Source organism: Pisolithus orientalis, assembly GCF_024613125.1.
Source record: "Pisolithus orientalis strain OTSU chromosome Unknown F5J12scaffold_10, whole genome shotgun sequence".
Lineage (NCBI taxonomy): Eukaryota > Fungi > Basidiomycota > Agaricomycetes > Boletales > Pisolithaceae > Pisolithus > Pisolithus orientalis.
Genome location: NW_026260791.1, coordinates 1,079,750 through 1,096,670, shown reverse-complemented (window position 1 = coordinate 1,096,670; position 16,921 = coordinate 1,079,750). Strand labels below are relative to the sequence as shown.

At 50.1% G+C, this 16,921-nt stretch overlaps 2 protein-coding genes across 2 annotated transcripts; both read right to left on the bottom strand.

The window, feature by feature from the left end:
* Positions 1 to 449: 449 nt before the first annotated feature.
* On the bottom strand, positions 450 to 2,697 carry F5J12DRAFT_912495 (Dbl homology domain-containing protein; the record flags this gene model as incomplete). The annotated part of the gene is made up of 7 exons (XM_051749071.1): positions 1,966 to 2,697; positions 1,822 to 1,911; positions 1,670 to 1,774; positions 1,534 to 1,617; positions 1,104 to 1,477; positions 852 to 1,011; positions 450 to 791 (listed from the first exon to the last, which is right to left on the bottom strand). Exons 1-7 carry the CDS (start codon positions 2,599 to 2,601, stop codon positions 450 to 452), a joined length of 1,791 nt encoding a protein of 596 aa, XP_051601233.1. The 5' UTR covers positions 2,602 to 2,697.
* F5J12DRAFT_935062 (uncharacterized protein) lies at positions 2,681 to 8,041 on the bottom strand. Its single transcript, XM_051749603.1, has 14 exons — positions 7,480 to 8,041; positions 7,222 to 7,412; positions 6,920 to 7,148; positions 6,777 to 6,826; positions 6,234 to 6,710; positions 5,692 to 6,157; positions 5,439 to 5,602; positions 4,644 to 5,368; positions 4,481 to 4,601; positions 3,909 to 4,418; positions 3,806 to 3,859; positions 3,626 to 3,754; positions 3,408 to 3,575; positions 2,681 to 3,182 (listed from the first exon to the last, which is right to left on the bottom strand). The coding sequence occupies exons 1-14, from the start codon at positions 7,728 to 7,730 to the stop codon at positions 2,761 to 2,763; spliced, it is 3,957 nt and encodes a 1,318-aa protein (XP_051601232.1). The 5' UTR covers positions 7,731 to 8,041; the 3' UTR covers positions 2,681 to 2,760.
* Positions 8,042 to 16,921: the final 8,880 nt, after the last annotated feature.

Genomic DNA, 16,921 nt, shown 5'->3' with positions numbered 1-16,921 from the left:
GTGTCCGGCGGATTTACACTTGGCTTGTGCCTCAGAAATGTTCTCGCCTCCACAAAGATTTGATCTCCCTTCCCCTTCTCTTCTCTTCTATTCCGCAATACCTCAGGACAAATCCACTAGCGGAAAGAGTGTGTGAAACGGAAGGGGTCATTATCTGCCGAGGACGAATTCTTTTTTTCGATGACTCCACGCTGAAGGATCCTCTCCGAAGAAGCGGGGTGCTAGCCATTGCGTTGACAAATATACCACCCAAACCAGTGTAGAGCGATGGATGGAGATACTCAAACTAATACACCGAAATACTAGAAGTCCGAATATTTGTAGTAGGTGAAACCCAAAAATAAAAATAGGGCCAAGTCTGTCCAATTTAAAAGTGCCAGCACAGGATAAACAGCCTGTTCGATGGACGGCAAGTCCGTATATCCCCTAAAATTCCAGTTCTGAGTAAATCATTTACCAGTGGCTACCCAAATATTTCCATTGCCAACATCCGCGCTCCCGCGAGGAGTCCTCGCGCATGCAACATGCCCCATCCCCACACCAACAATGGCAGATCCGAACGCTACCTCCGTGCCCCGCGAATCACTGACAGCCACCCTGATCCCCTCCCTCGCCTTCGCAGCCGCCTGTGCGACTGCTTCTGTCCACGCACGTGCTTCGCGGACGTTTGGAGCACGTAGTACGAGGGTCTCTCCGCCCCGAGGGTAGGCACGATGGATGCGTATGTAGGCATCGTCGGAACGTGCGCGGTTTCGTGCAGTGTAGATTTCGAGTTCGTGAACGGGGAGGGGCTAGCAGTGATGACAGGTCAATACAACCAAGGGATATTTATGAAGTAGGGGACTTGCCACGCGGTACAACCCTCCACCGCCGGACTCGTTGAAGAGTAAGAGGATATCGCTACAAAGTATTACGCGCAGCTTACGCCCGCTTTTTGCTTTCGTCAGTACACCCTCTTTGAGAAGTTTTCGAGGACCTAGGTGGTGAGTCGGAAGCGTGAGGTCAAGACGACTGTACAGGGGGGGAAGAGGAAAAAAGGATGTCAGCGAAATCTCATGTTATCGGTAGCGAAATTAAACAGAACGAGAAAACATGATACTCACTCCTTGCCTATCCTTAGCTCTCTGCTCACCTCGCCAAGCCTCGCCCGGCTCTCCCGATCTCTCATTGTCTCATTCACCTCTTCTAATATTTGCTCCGCGTGCCCCAGAGCATTCGCTATCGACTCGCGTTCCGCGTGCTCCGTGGGAAGAGACAACGTCAAGCGCGGTACCGAAGATGGATCGAGTGAAGGCGCAGGTGGGTCAGTGTATTGCAAAATTTGTCGGATGAGAAGAGGATATCGGGTCAGACGCTGCACTGCGAAGAAGTAGTCGCCAATGGGTCCTGTTTCTACGAGAAGGTGATTGGACGCACTGGGTACTAGAAGGTAACTGGACAAGTCGAGATTCCTGGCCAAGGGGTCCTCTCGGAGGCACTACGAAGGACTGACCGTCAGGAAAGGGCAGACGAGCAAGAATTAGATGACTGAACTTGCAGCTGAGCAGACAATTCCGGGTTGGTATCCCTAAGCGATTGCAACACTTTCCCAGCATTGGCTTGGTTGACACAGTAGTCCTGTGATCAATTAGTCAACGAGCTTGCCCAGTCATTTGACAACACAACGAACCAGATACACTCGCATGTGAGGCATATAGGTTTCTAACAAGTCTCCCACATGGTCTACGTAGAGTCGGCATTCACGCTGTCGCTCCTCCAGAGTAGACAGGAATGCCTGGAAGACGGGTGAGCTAAGAGTCAATCATATCCAAATGAACGCGCTGTGTTCGTAAGAAGGATGTCTTCGATGTTGGAAAATATGACCGACGTCGAATCCTCTCCAAGGATATCCACCAGACGCGAATAGAAGAGCTTCCAATGTCAAAGTCAACCAACCGGGTAGAACTTTATTTGGTACATACTTGCCTCCACGATAAGTTGGAGATCTCTCACAAAGTCCGCTTCCGTCGAGATAAGTTCTAATATTGCTTCCTGTCGTTTCCTTTCCACAGCTGGTATTTCTTCGAGCGCAGTCCGGTCGACGAGGCTTGCCCATGACGTCCCAAATGCTGGGCTGTTATCGCGTGTCGTCGAGTTATGTGGTTCTACTGAATTAGATGCCGAGGTGTGAATGGGGCCAGATATGATTGGAATCTTGCGCTCGCGATCGATGTCCGGCGTAGTAGAACGCGTGTGACGTCCATGAAAACTCAGCAAATAAGACGTACGACTCTCTCCACCTCGTTCTTGTTCTCGATCTCGCAGCGAAGGCGACAGAGACACTGCAGGTGAACGAGGAGGTGATGAAAATGCGAACGAAGAGACTGTATCGAACGAAGATGCTGACAACCGGTTAGTGGCTAATGATTGTCCGCCATGCAGCTTCTTATACGTTTCGTAATGCTCGAATGCATCGCCGACGCGCGATGTACCACTCGAGTCTGAGGTCGTCCTGAGGTGTGTGGGTTGAACGGACGTACTGAGTATTTCGCACATGGGTGAGAGCCTGGCGTTAGTACCTGTGCGACTGGTTGCCTCCGGATCCTCTGAGAATTCCATCATGGGGACCGGAGGAAGTTCCTAATGCCTCGCACAAGACAGAGGTTCATGTGCAGGAGGTAGAGATTCATGTCGTTTCCGTTGGAAGGCAGCCCCTATCGAGAAGCCCCTCTCGCCCTCTGGACCCCTGGCCCCGTCGCGCCATCGACACCTACTCCATGCCTATTGGCATGCCGCGGATGGCTCATCGAACGATTGTGATCTTTGAGGTTGCTGACGATAACTCCGGCGTTCCATCTCTTGTTTCTCCTGGTCTACAAAAGTCTGTGTTGCATCTGCGTCGGAAGCCTCAGAGACGTCAGACACACTGTCGTCATCTAGAGAGTAGTAATCGTCGTTGTCGTCGTCCTCATCGTCATCAATGCCCGTAATCTCTGGAATACGGTCCAATTTGCGCGTCTTCACCAATGAGCTGAAAGGAGTGCCATAACCATCATTGCTCAACATCTCACAGTCAGGATCGGCGCCGTCAACGCGTTGCTTCTCGTCGCCGTCCGGCTGCAAGTCACGCCCTTCGCCAATATCGTATCTGCCACTGAGTTGAACTGCATAACCGCACCAATCATAGTCGCAACAAGAGCGGTCTGCATGTCAAGAACGTGGAGTTTCGATCGGTATTGAAATTGGTATTTTGGAATTCCGGAAAGAACAGGATAAGGTCGATGGCGTGGAGTACAAGGCACGAAGCAAGGAATATGCGAGAAAGAAGGGAGAGAGAAAAAGAAATATTTCAGCCTATATCCATCCCAGCGAACGAGAAGGTAAGAAGAACTCAAGGGATTGTTTTGTGCTAACAAAATGCAACTAACCCTCTGCAACCTCCATGTACGCTGCTGGGACGGCGTAGACGACACCATCCCGTTCGGCTCTCCACCAATCGGATTCTACCCGGTCGACGATGATAAGAACGTCACCCTCATTAAACGAAAGCTCATCGGGACCCGAGCCCTCGTATGAGTAAAGGGCAGTAGCTTGAACTAAAAAGCCGTGTAACTGCAGAGTCTATGAAAGTAAAATCGGTGCGCACCTGGTTCGAGTACTTGCACATATGTCTGTGGGAAAAAACCCGATCTACCATTACTGGCGGTCGTGCCGTACCACCAGTCGCCGCCAGACTTGGAGGGATGTGCCTCGATTACGATGTTTTCACCAAAGCCTTGAACCAAGACATCAGCACAGCCATTTGGGTTTCAGGGAAACTACATACTCAGGTCTTCTGTCCTCTGAGCCTCGTAAGCGTACAACGAGCGTACCCTGAGACCTGCGGCACATTTAGGACGATAAATGACCTGTAGCGCATACACACTCACTAGTCGATTCATCGACATCTGACATGGGATCAGAACCTCCATCTGGGACATGTTCCGAAACCCTAATGTCAGGTACATCTCCAGCGTATTCTTCTTCTTCTACAGCCTCAGGTAGACGGTCCAATGTGGCCCGGCCCGCATGGTCAGCAGGCAACCCATCATACCAGTCCACTGATTCCTTGGGCCGATGCTTTGAAGTCGAAGTCAACTCAACTTGCGGTGGCTCCGAGGCTTCGGTGACGGGGAGTACCGGTGCAGCGGGAGCTGGTGGCGACGGTGGCGACGGGGATCGAGGAGTGGCACTGACATGTGCAGGGAGTGTATTGTCCCCGATGATCCTTCCAGCCGTGGCAGCGGCACTTCGATCATTTGTCACTGTTTTCCGCAAGACAGCACCTCCTTGAATAGCACTCAGGAGAGAACTTCGGTCTCCAGGAGCTGCAGAAGGTGCTACTGGAGTGGGCGACTTCGACGGTGCCGGTACAGCAGGCACTGGGGGAGGAGGGGGTGCTACAGGGGCGGGTGAAGCAGCGGGTGGAGGGAACGTAGGTGATACTGGGCTCCCGATCGACGTGGTGCAGGTCCAGCGGATTGAGGCCTCGCAGGCAACAAGCCCCCAAATAGCTGCTGTGCAAGTCCCACACGCGTATCTCGTGTTGCGAGTTCCTCATCACTACTACCATCATCCTCTTTCTCGACAACTTCATCTCAGTCATCGCCGCTGCCGGAGGGTACGGTATAATACGTGGTCTTGACGGGCGGCGGAACGCCCGGACTTTTCGGGGGAGTGGGCACAGAGGGTGGAGGTGCCGTTTGCGAACGGAATAACGGGTTACTATTGCCCACATTAACTGGCGAAGGCGTGGTCTCCGGAGCAGGTGCGTGCACATCCTTCTTCAAACGATTGAAAGGATTATTGCTCGGCTTGTCAGCAGGGGTCGAAGCTGGTGGTGCAGGGGGTGGCGGAAGTGGTGGCGGCGGTGGGAATGCAGCTTCCTCAGCTTCGACTTCGGGCGCCGGCTGGACGGAAACAACCGCCGGTGGAGTGTGCACGCGCAGCGCGGGTGGTACAGGGGGCGCAGGTGGTGCGGGGGGGACGGCTGAATTTTGCGTACTAGACACAGTGCTGACAGCAGGACTAGCAGCAGCTTTAACAGCAAAAAACTGATTCCTCCTTTGCTGGTATGCCTCCTCGTTCATCTTTTCTTCCTCTTCGAGTTTGCGCAGGAGGGCTTCACGTTCCTCGCGCTTCTTGCGCAGAGCTGCTTCGCGTGCTCTCAAAGCCACATCTTCTGGATCTTCTTCGGGTTCTGCGGGTGCTGGGGATGCTGGGGCTGGAACAGATGCTTGAACCGGCAGTGCAGGCGCAGCAACAGCAGCAGGCGTCCGGGGTACAGTACCCTTTCTAGGTGGCGGCGGAGCAGGGGTGCGAGGTTTAGGCGGTGGCGAAGCAGCCTTCGCTACAGGCATGGTTGCAGTAGGCCGTCGGCCGGGACACTGGCGCCGTCGGTGTTGGAACTGACACTGGACCAGGCGAGGGCGCAGGCGCTATGGTCGTTGGTGTTGGCGTAGGAGTCAAACCCTTTCCCTCTTTGATGGCTTGTTCAGCTTCCAATTTCAGCTTTCGTACCTGTTCTCGTTCCTCGGCTTGGCGCTCAGCCTCTCTTGCCTTCTCTCCCTTTCGAGTCGATCTTCTACAGACGAATCGAGAGTCGGGGAAACTGCGGATGTGGGTGCTGGTGATGAAACCCCCAGCGCCTGCATGCGATCCTCCAGACATCACTTGGCCTGCGCTTGAATATATGCCTTCCGTTGCGCAGGCGTCATATTCTTAAGTTGGGATGCAGGCGACCGGGAGGGTGCTGGTGCAGCTCTTGGCGGAGAATTGACTCTGGAGACCGAAGGAACGGCAGGGGTCGCAGTCGGCACAGAACGTGTCGCAAACCTGGTGTCGACGGTGCTCTCTTGGTGGAGTTGCCGATCGCTCTCCTCAAACCTATACGATTTCTTCCCGTCACGGTCATAATAGTCCCTTTCGTCCTTCTCGTACCTCGACCCACACCTCGAATATGGTCGATCGTCCTCGGTACCATACCTGGACTCAGGGGCAGGACTGTACCGACTGCCTTCCTCCCCTGCGAAACGTCCAAACCTCTCATTCCGCTTGTCCCTCTCGTTCGCCCACTTTCTCCTTTCCTTCTCTCTCCTTGCTTTACGTTCCTCAACTTTCCTCTCGAGCTCAGGAACATCTTCATGCATAAGCCTCATAAAGCTCCCTCTCAATCCTCCTTCTTTCCTCGTCCTTTGTCGTTGTCCGGGTCCCACGAGATACATATTCGAGAACCTCCTGAAGGCGCTTAATTCCGTAGCGCAAATCCTTAAGGTCCCGATCAAGTTGATCTGATTCACGTTCCGAGGGATGGTTGTCGTCGAGCATCTTTTGTGTATTAAGAAGCTGGCGTTTTAACGAAGCGATATCCGATGCTGCTGGGTTGGATTCGTCTGATTGTGACCGGACAGCGTTGCGATCGATGTGTCGAACAGATGACTGGTAGAACATACCGGGAGGTGGGACATCTTGATATCGGTACACCGTAGCATCTTGACGGCCACCTTGTTGCGTCAGCGTTGTTGAAGACGAGGTGAAAGAGCGTTCTTTGAGTCGAGAAACTGGAGTATCGAGAGCAGATGGCGATCTAGCACAAGTATCGTTTTTTAGGATATCTTTAAGAAAACTGACGGATGTGTCGAGATCTCTGGAAGACGGAGGTACAAATTCTGGAGGGAGCTCATCCGGGATTTCTGATCTAGTCTTGTTTAAATCCATAAGTTATGGATCAAAGGGACTATTTACTCGTAAGAACTTACTGCAATAAATGATACCCATTGCTACATGGAACTCAGCAAGGTTCAGCTGCCTCGATTATCAGCATCAGCGAGGGAGGGACCTATCGCCTGCCCACTTCATCAGTGTCTGCAAACATCAACTCGTACAGACATCGATAACTTACCAAATTTTCGCCAGATCATTCCTGTCGAGACCACTCTGTCCAAACGCTTCCAACGCGGTCTGCCCGCCGATGAAGCCGGTGCCCTGCGCATCCCATGGCCTGAAGATCTGATCGTAACTCTTCTTCTCCGGCTTACTCAATGCCCATGGTACTTTTGGCGTAGGCCCCCTTCCGTGCTGCTGGTTATGCTGCTGGAAACTTTGTTGCAGGAGGCGATGGGGGCCGCTGACTAAAACTCGTCTGCGCACCTGGAAATCCTGTCAGCTGAGCTTGCAGAAGTCCACCAGGTGCACCAGGCGCACCGTGAAACCCGGTTTGCTGAGACTGAAGGGACGCTGGAGGACGCGCTCCGGGATATCCAGAGGGCTGAGATGCAATCTCGCCAAAACCTGCACCCGTCGATGGGACAGCACCGGGCTGGCCACCAAGTTTCGCTGGAAGTTTGTTTAGTTGATGACCCGACCAGGATAACCCGTTTGCATAGGGTTGGGTACTGGAATCCAGGTTGATGCCGAGATGTGAGTTGGAATGGAAGATCGAGATCCTATAGATCCAGTGACTCCGAGGACGGTCGAGTGTCGGCGGAATCGCAGATCCCGGAACTCTCCGAGGACGACGCGGAGTTTGACCTGCTCAACGCCCACGCAAGGTACATCTGCAAATCGCTTAGTGCTCTAAGAGCAACGTTAGAGCGCTTAGCATCGGTAACAGTGCGTGCCGAGCTCTCAAACAATTCAAAAACTGTCTGAAGCGCATGCTGTAATTCGACTGTCTTGCAGATGTAGGATCTTTCTGCGACGTGATCGTACATTCACGGCCAAGACCGAGACCCTACCCGTACACAGAAGCAAGACCCCAACACCAGAGGCTTTCGAACCGACTGCGGCGGGATTAGACGAGATAACGATCCCGCTTGTACACAGAAGTAACACTCTAACACCCCAAGCTGACTGCGGCAGGGCTACACGAGACAGAATCCCTCTCATACCGGCACCTACGCATATACCCATCCCGATACATCTTCACCATCTTTCCCACCACAACAGCTTCCTCAAGCCCCGTCCCACGACATCGAGGATGACGAACAGGAGGAACTTGAAGTGGCTGACATCACGATTCCATCGCAGACTCAGACTCGGAGCCGACCACTTCGAGGTCGCCTAATATCACAAATGTGAACTCGAACTCAATACCAACGCGGCAGCTCGAATAAGAGCATGTGAAAACCGTGTATTCACCTACGCAGCGCGGTACGAAGCGGAGTATCGACAGGAATTGGGAGGCTACAGACGAGGGAGATAGGGAAGGAGACGGCGATGACGATGAGGTGGAATGCTACTGCGTCTATGACAAGTATTTCAAGCACCACGACGTAACCCGAAAGATGATAACGACAGCCAAGACTGGAGCGTGCGGAGGTAAGACAATCAGAGCCCCCTATCTTACCCGATTGCGCGAAGTGCATAGACGGCTTAGGATCGCAAAAAGTCAGGGGCCATCGTCTGGAGTGGTTATGGGTCCAGTATCGGGAGGAATGGAACTACGTTGGTATGTGGCCGTCATCGAGATCTGTATCTGCTTTACTTGATCAGAGACACACGAAGCCAAGTGTGTCACTGCTGCTGGTTTCGTACTACCTGTCCCGGTAGTACTTGAACTCGTCCCCGAATCCGTGCATTCCTGGCTCTGGTTTCAGCGGTGGTGGCTTGGTGTAGGTGAGAAGGATAAAGGCAAAAAGAGAGCGGACAGCAACTCAGGAAGCCCACGTTGCTCAAGTTGGACCGTGCTTCGGCGAGATCGGTGCCCTCATCTGATAGTTACTGAGGAAACTAAAAACTCTGCAGACAAAAGGCAGATCTGATTAGCTGGGAAAATCTGTCCTGTAGTTACCAGATGCCAGATGTAATTCAGACCTTAGGGCTTCTTGAGCATTCATTGAACATAGATACACAATAAACAGACCCTGCTTTGCATTGATGTTGTTGGAGATACAGTACACTTGCTCATAATGCATAATGTTGGACCAGCAGAAACTGGCATCTGGTACCACAAAAAATTCAATGATGGAAAGAAACTGTTATGCATTTCCTTTGGTGTAATGTTTACCCATGTGCATAAGTGCTTGGAGTGCACAGCCTCAGATTGTCCTACTGTTACTGGGAGGAGAGGAGTAGGGTTGAAAACTTTAGTCTTTGGTTGTTGCTATGTTCTGTAATAGATGAGCATTGTTCTGTAAACTATATACAGTACACTTGCTCATAATGCATAATGTCAGACCAGCAGAGACCAGCACCTGGTACTGCAAAAAATTCAATAATGAAAAAAAAAAAAGCTATGCATTATGAGAAAGTGTACTGTACACAACCAATGCCTCAGGGAGTAGACAACAAGTGCACTGGGAAATGTTGAGGTATATAGAGTGGGAGACTATGGGGGAAGTGCATGGTAGTGCTTTCTGACCCCAAACAACAGCAGAATCCTGCTGGGGCATGAGCTGCAAAACCTGAATGGTAGGAGGTGTTATGCCAATGACTCGTATTATATCACAAATTGAGTGTGGTGTAGCACAAGCATGTAATGTGCAAGAAGTGATGTGTAATTTAACTTCACTAGTGGTGGGGCACTAGTCTTGGCCAACTGAAGTTGTACTGTCAAGTCCTCATGGGTACAGTGAGCAGAGCTAAGGGTGGTTGCAAAGTAGATCTCAAATGGAGAGCCAGTGTGATACATGTGGGTTTATATATGTATGTAAAGTACTGTATGACAAACATTCAAAAATGTTCAAACATGCACCCAAGTTCCTACAAAGGTACTGTTGAGTCATATGGAGTCACTGCATAGCAGGTTTACACATATGACTGAGTCTCCACAGCAGGGAGAACTGGGGTGAGCATATGATGAAGGAAGGGGAACTGTGTACATATATGTCAAGTTCATGGTATCTGGGTTGAGGCTGGACTGGAGACAAAAGTGGGTGTGAGGCTGAGAGGGGTCAGGGTCAGAGGTGTAGTGGAGATACAGAAGGGCAGATTGATTGGACTTAGCAACTGAGGTTACAGTGCTATTCCCTTGCATTGGTCTCAGTCTGAGTCCAAGGCTGAGGCAGGATTATCAGAGTAACTTAGTTGATTTCAGACTGAGGGGATACAGGCCAAGTATCTATGGGTTTATATACTAGAGACAACTATAGTACAGAGACCAGTAATGCCAGTCTTGCAAGGATTGCTAAGATGATTGGTAAGAATGGCATTAGTAAGGTATGACAAAGATGACTGGAGACCAGGACAGAGACAGGGCAGGCTGGGGACAAGACCAAGGTGGGCTCAACTGAGATGACACTTAGTAATAACACTGCAAAGCAGTGCTAACTGTGCTAGGCCAACTGGGGGTAGAGTTTGGCAAGGCTGAGGCCAGACTGAATGAGTGTGAGGCTGAGTCCAGCCAGGGTCAAGGCATGGCTATGACAGTATCCCCCTCTTAGGGGTCAAACCCATGAGACCCCTGCAAGAGTGGTAGGCTGAGTCCAAACTTTGGCTGAGTTCAAAAAACTGATACTTGTGGCTCACTAAGCCCTTTGCATCTTTCTTTTGCAATCTACTCATCATGTCTGAATTGAGGCTGATCACTGTGACTGACAATGATGAAGGCTGGGTCCTCATTGACTGGACCCAGGTGTCAGATGATGCCATAAAATATGACACCAACAATGAAGAGGAGATGATGAAGGCAAAGGCAAAGGAGAGGAAGACATTTCTACAGCACTCCCTCCAAAAGACACTCATTTCGCTAAATTCTTCTGATATGGCTGCCTCTACATCGATCATTTTGCTTGTCCCCTTTGCTAGGGACCATGGCTACATATATCTACCAGGAGTTCCTACCAGCTTCCATCCTGAAGCATCCTGGTACATCCCACCCTCATCTGTGCCCTCTCAGCCCATCCAGCTTGGACAGCATGTTCTTTTTGTCAGTATGACCTCTAGGAGGATGTTCTTTGGTCACCTTAGGTCTGTCATTTGCTTGGAAAGGTCTTATGTGGTTGTTTCAGTCTCTCCAGTCCAAGAAGCATATGGATCCTTCCTCCCTGCTCCCTGCAATGTCTTCATACCAGTCTCATCCATCATTCTTCCAAGATTGCGACAGCTACAGTATAATCTACTGTTCTCCACTCTCCCTGATCGCATCCATGATGAGTATGATGCACATCTTGCCTCCTTGTTGCAAGATACAGCAGAAGACACTCCCCATTCATCCTCTCTTCCAACAGAGCCTTGTTCATGAAGTTTTTATTTGCTTCACTGAGAGGATGGTTTGGGGGGGGAAAGTTGTGATCCCCTACGCTCCTGTCACCCCACAGACCCCCAAAGCTTGACCCCTGTTGACATCTGACTCACCCTGTCCACTTTTGGATGTACTATATTGGCATCAGATCAGCACTGCCTCTCTGTCATCCCACCTTGGCCTAGAAGCAATCTCTTTGAGATGTGACATGCACAGCCTCCCCCTAATGCAATTCCAGTGTGCTTTCCCAGTTCCTGACATTACTTGACTCATACTTTGACATTCTGACTGTCTTTGACTCACCTATTGCTAATACTTACCAATCTTGTGACTTTGCTTACTGATTCTTCACTTTTTGGCTTGCTAATCCTTACCAATGCTTTCCAAGAAGATTACCCATCACTTGCATTCCTTACTCATCAGTTACCAATCACTTACCAAGTGTTTGCACCTTGTTTTCCAAGGGCAACACCCCTGTACTGTATATAAATCACTATGCTTAGATAAAAAAAAAGAAAGAAGATGTCAGAGAGCCCCTCTTGCTCACATGTTATCATCACTCAGTAATTCATTCAGCAGCTTCAATAATTGAGACTTTATTAAGGGTCTAACTATCATCTACTTTGCTTATCCTTGTCTATCATCAATACACTTCACTCCAAGCCCTCCCTGAGCTCAGTGCAGCTTAGGACATTGAATTAAGTCGTCATCCATCCTTCTGTAGGCTGACAGCAGTCTACCCTATCACATTCTCTCACATTCCTGCTTCTTCTTCATCAGGAGCACCCCCAACCCTCAGCACTTGTCTTTGAGTGTTGTAGCTCGCAAAAACCCTCCCAAAGAACAGGTTCTACCATCTAGGTACTGCATAGGCACACCACCACTTGCTCTTTTTGTCTTTTGTGTTGGTTTTGGTTGGTTTTCACCACTGAACCACACTTTGACTCACATCATACAGGTATGGGATGCCAGCCACCCCCTCAGACTCAGGCTTGTCTGAGTTTGATGCCAATGAGCTGCATGAGGAGGCAGAGTGGTTGCAGGCTGGGGGTGAGGAAGAGGAGGCTGAAGGGGAGGATGAGGCTATAGCTGAGGCCAAGTAGACCTTCCATAACATAGTGATCCTGTTACCTTGCTGCTGTCAAAGTCAAACACCCCTGGTCTCAGTCTCATACAATAAAATGGGAAAAAGCAAGAGAGAAAAAAAAGCACAAGGTAAATAAGAGATCAGGGAGAAACTAGATACTGAGAGAAGATAGAAAAAGGAGTGAGGCCAGTTGAGGCTGGTCCTTATTGGAAAGGGCTGGGTTTACTGGGGTACTGGGCATGGAACTCTTGCACAAGTTCAGAAGCATTGTCCAGCTCTGTAGCAAGTACCCAAGTGGTTTCTTCATTGGTCCCTTTGTAGCCAGTCCACCAGACTAGGTACTGTAGCCAACACCAGTGACACTGGTCGACCTTGGAGTTGAGGATTTCAGCCACCTCAAACTCTAATTCACCATCAACCTTGACTGGTGGGGGTGGTGGTTGAGTCCAGTTTGGGATGGTGTTAGGGATGGCCAGCTAGAGTTGGGAGATGTGGAAGACCAGATGGACTGTGCACATTGAGTCTGGTGGGTGCACCATGAATGAGTGGGTACTGGCCTGCACTATGACTGGATATGGTCCAAGGTTCTTCTCTGAGAGTTTCTTGGAAGGCTGGGTTGACTGGAAGTATTTGGCTTTGACATACACCTGGTCACCAACCTTAAAGTCCAGGGCCAGCATGCATTTAGTGTCAGCTGGTCCTTGATAGTGCTGTTGTGCAGGGGTCATCTCCTCACATAGGTACTGATGCAGTGAATCCAGGTTGACTGCATAATCACAAGCCCAAGTGGAGGTGAGATTGCACTCTGGGTATACTGAGATGTTAGGGTGGTAGCCCTTATTAGCAAAGAATGGTGAGACACTGGTAGTAGTGCTAGGGGCATTGTTGTAAGTGAACTTGGCCAGAGGTAGTAGTTCAGCCCAGTTGTCCTGCTGGTAGTGGCAGTACACTTGGAGGTATTGTTCAAGAGTCTGGTTGGTCCTTTTGGTCTGGCCATCACCTTTGGGGTGGTAGCCCAAGGTGAAGTGTATGCACATATCTAAGGCCCTGCCAAGTGACCAGAAGAAGTGAGAGACAAACTCCAAGCCTTGGTCTGAGGTTACATGGGCCAGCACTCCATGCTTAAAGAAGACATGGAGTAAGAAGAGTTTGGTGAGTTCTGGGGCTGTGATAGTGTTGTGGGTTGAGATGAATATGGCCTGCTTGGAAAGCTGGTCAACTACAATGAGGATGGCTGTGAAGCCAGATGAGGCTGGGAGTTGCTCAATGAAATCCATGAATATGGAATTCCATGGCTTCTCCAGCACCAGAAATTGCTTGAGGAGGCCATAAGGCTGGTGGCAGGGGACCTCAGCCTGAGCACAGGCAGTGCAAGACTGGACATAGTCTTTGATGAATGTTCTGAGGCTGGGCCAGGTATACTCATACTGGATGAGCTCTAAAGTGTGATTTTGGCCAAAGTGGCTGGACAGGGGATGGTCATGCTTAAGCCACAAGACCCTAAGGTGGAGATCATTTGAGTCCAGCATGTAGATCCTTCCATTGAGATGAAGGAAGCCAATGTCATCTACTGACCACTGGGGATCAGGCATGCCAGACAGGCAGATTCGTGAGACCAGGTCATCTGGCAGTGTGGTCAGGATATCATTGTGTAGTTTTTCAACATCCATTAAGGCAACTGCTTGTAAGACTGGGTACTCAAGGTAGGTTGCATGGAGGGAGACTGCCAGTTGCTCCTGGGTGAAGACTGGTCTCGGGTTCTGCAGGTTCACTTGGGCATAGCCCTGAGCTTACTGGGCCTGAACCTGATGATCATATTGAACTGCAAAAGGAATTCAGACCAGCAAGCTTGTCAGCAGGTGAGTACCTTAGAGGTAGAAAAGTACTCTAGGTTCTTGTGGTTGGTGACAACATCAACTGGTGAGGCCAAACCCTCAAGGTAGTGATGCCAGGTCCAGAATGCTTCAAAGATGGCAAGCAATTCCTTATTGTGGGTGTCATAATTCAACTCCAGGGTGGTCAGAGTCCAGGAATAGAAAGCAACCAGATGTATCTTGCTGTCACCACAAGTAATGGAAAGGATGCCAGCAATGGCATAGTCTGATGCATTGGTCTTGACAGTGATGGGAACCCTGGGGATGAAGTGGGTTAAGACTGGCATGGTAGTAAAGGCAGCCTTGAGGTTGTTGAATGACTGGTGGCACTCCTCAGAGAAGCTCCAAGGGGCACCCTTGCAGGTAAGCTGAGTCAGTGGTACAACAATGTCTGAGTAGTTGAAAATAAAATGGTGGTAAAAGTTGGCAAAACCAAGGAAAGATTGAATGTCTTTGACCTTGTGAGGCTCAGGCCAGTCACAGATGGTCTGGACTTTTTCCTTTGACATCATGAGGCTGGCAGGGGAAAGGTGGAAGCCAAGATATTTGACTGAGTCTGAGTGGAACTCACATTTCTCCAGCTTTGCATAGAGGCCATGAAGCCAAAGCTGGTGGAGTACCTCTTGGACATGCTACTTGTGGGACTCCTTATCTCCAGAGTAGATTAGGATGTCATCTAGGTAGACAACTATGCAGACATCCAACATGTCTGCAAAGATGGTATTCATGAAGTGTTGGAAGGTGGCCAGGGCATTGGTGAGGCCAAAGGGCATCACTAACCACTCATAGGAACCATACTGAGTCTGGAAGGTGGTCTTCCATTCATCACCCAGAGCAATCTGGATGAGATGGTAAGCATGCCAATGATCAATCTTTGTATAGATTTTGGCTCAGCTTGGTGAGTCCAAGAGGTTGGAGATGAGTGGTAGCAGGTATCAGTCTTTCTTAGTGACTTTGTTGAGGCTGCAGAAGTCTACACAGAGCCAGAGGGAGCCATCCTTCTTCTTAACAAAGAGGACTGGTGCAGCATAGGGGGAGGAGGTTGGACAAATGAAACTGGTGGTGAGATTTTCATCAATGAAAGTCCAGAGAGCTTGGAGCTTGACCAGGGACAGCAAATAGATGGTGCCTAATGGTGGTGCTGTTCCTTCTTCAAGCTCTATTTTTAGGTCATGCTCCTGGTGAGGTGGGAGTGCTGAGGCCTTGGCTTTACTGAAGACATCAGCAAAATCATGGTACTCTTCCAGAACATTGGGTAAGGCTAGGGGAGAGGAAGCCAAGGCCAATCAGGCTTGAACTGAGTCTGGGGCATGGAGCTGAAGTTGGAATTGGGCAGACCCTTCAAGTTTGCAGGCATGCATGAAGGCAGCTGCATTGATTAGGGAAATGAGAGGGGCCTTCAGGGGGGTGCAAGCCAGGGAGTTGGAGACCAGTACAGATGATGCAAGGCCATGTTGGCCACTAGGACCAGGGTCAGGAAGACTGGTGGGAACCAGACTTACAGGGGGTGTTGACAGGGTTGGCATTCCTTGTGTATGAGTCCAGAAAGTAATACTGCTCAACACCCAGTCAATCAACAGATTGTATTGGGTGAGCCAGTTATGCCTGAGAACTACTTTACACTTGGAATCCAATGAGGCTAGATACAGGGTTACTGGTGTGACATCTCCAGATGCAAAGCAGATTGAGACATCTATTGCTTGGGTTATGGTGAATGCAGATGTTCCATCAAAAAGCTGGAGTCAGATTGGTGAGACCAAGTAAGGGGTAAATGAATGTTGATTAGCAAATTGATTATCCATAAAACAATGGATGGAGCCAGAGTCCACTAGGGTATGAAGCTGAGGTAAATCATGACTTTCTATAGTGACATAGGGGGTTAATGAATTTGGACTGGAAAGAGCAGACACATTGAGTCTAGCCTCCAAGTTTGCACAACTGGAGTCAATGCAGCTCCTGGATTGTGTGGAGTCCCAGGAGCTGCTACCTATTTTTTTGCCTTGGGGGTAGAAGCTGAGCCCAAGGCTGGTGCAGCCTCAGTAGTAGCCATGGTGTGAGCCTTGGCCTTTCTGGCTTTCTTGGGGCATTTGTCAGCAGAATGACTGGAGCCTCCACAGAACATGCAGAGGTTCCCATCCATGTGATGCTTGCATTCCTCAGGGGTGAGTTTTCCATCCTTGCTGAGTTTGCTAGACTCAGGCTTGGATGAATTGCTGTTATTGTTGTTGCCCAGCTTTGATGAAGATGGCTTGGACTGGGTAGAACTGGTATTGTTACTGCCAGTCTTGGGCTTGTCCTGGCCAGTCTTGGACTGACTGTTGTTACTGGAGCCACCAGACTTGTTGTTGATGTTGGAGGAGGAGCTCTGATGCTTATTTGCCTGTTGGATTTCTTCTTTGTGCTCCCAATAACATGCATCTATCTCCTGGGCAAGGTGGTGGAACTCATGCAGTGTCTGGGGCTTGCCAACCCAACAGACTTTGTCTTTGATCCAGTCTGGGAGCCTGGAGTAGAAATGATGATGCAGTGCACCATCTCCATAGCCCTGGACTTGTGAAGCAAGTCAGTTGAAGTCCACTATGTATTTATTAATGCACTGAGTGTCCTTCATATGTAAGTGGTTGAGCTGACTCTCAGCATCAGTGACCAGGTCATGAGGTCTGAAAGTGGTTTGTAACTCCAGGATGAACTCCCTCCAGGAGTCCATCCAGAGAGGCCAGTCATCAGGGTCCTCAACCCTGAGCAAGTCTGGCTCAAACC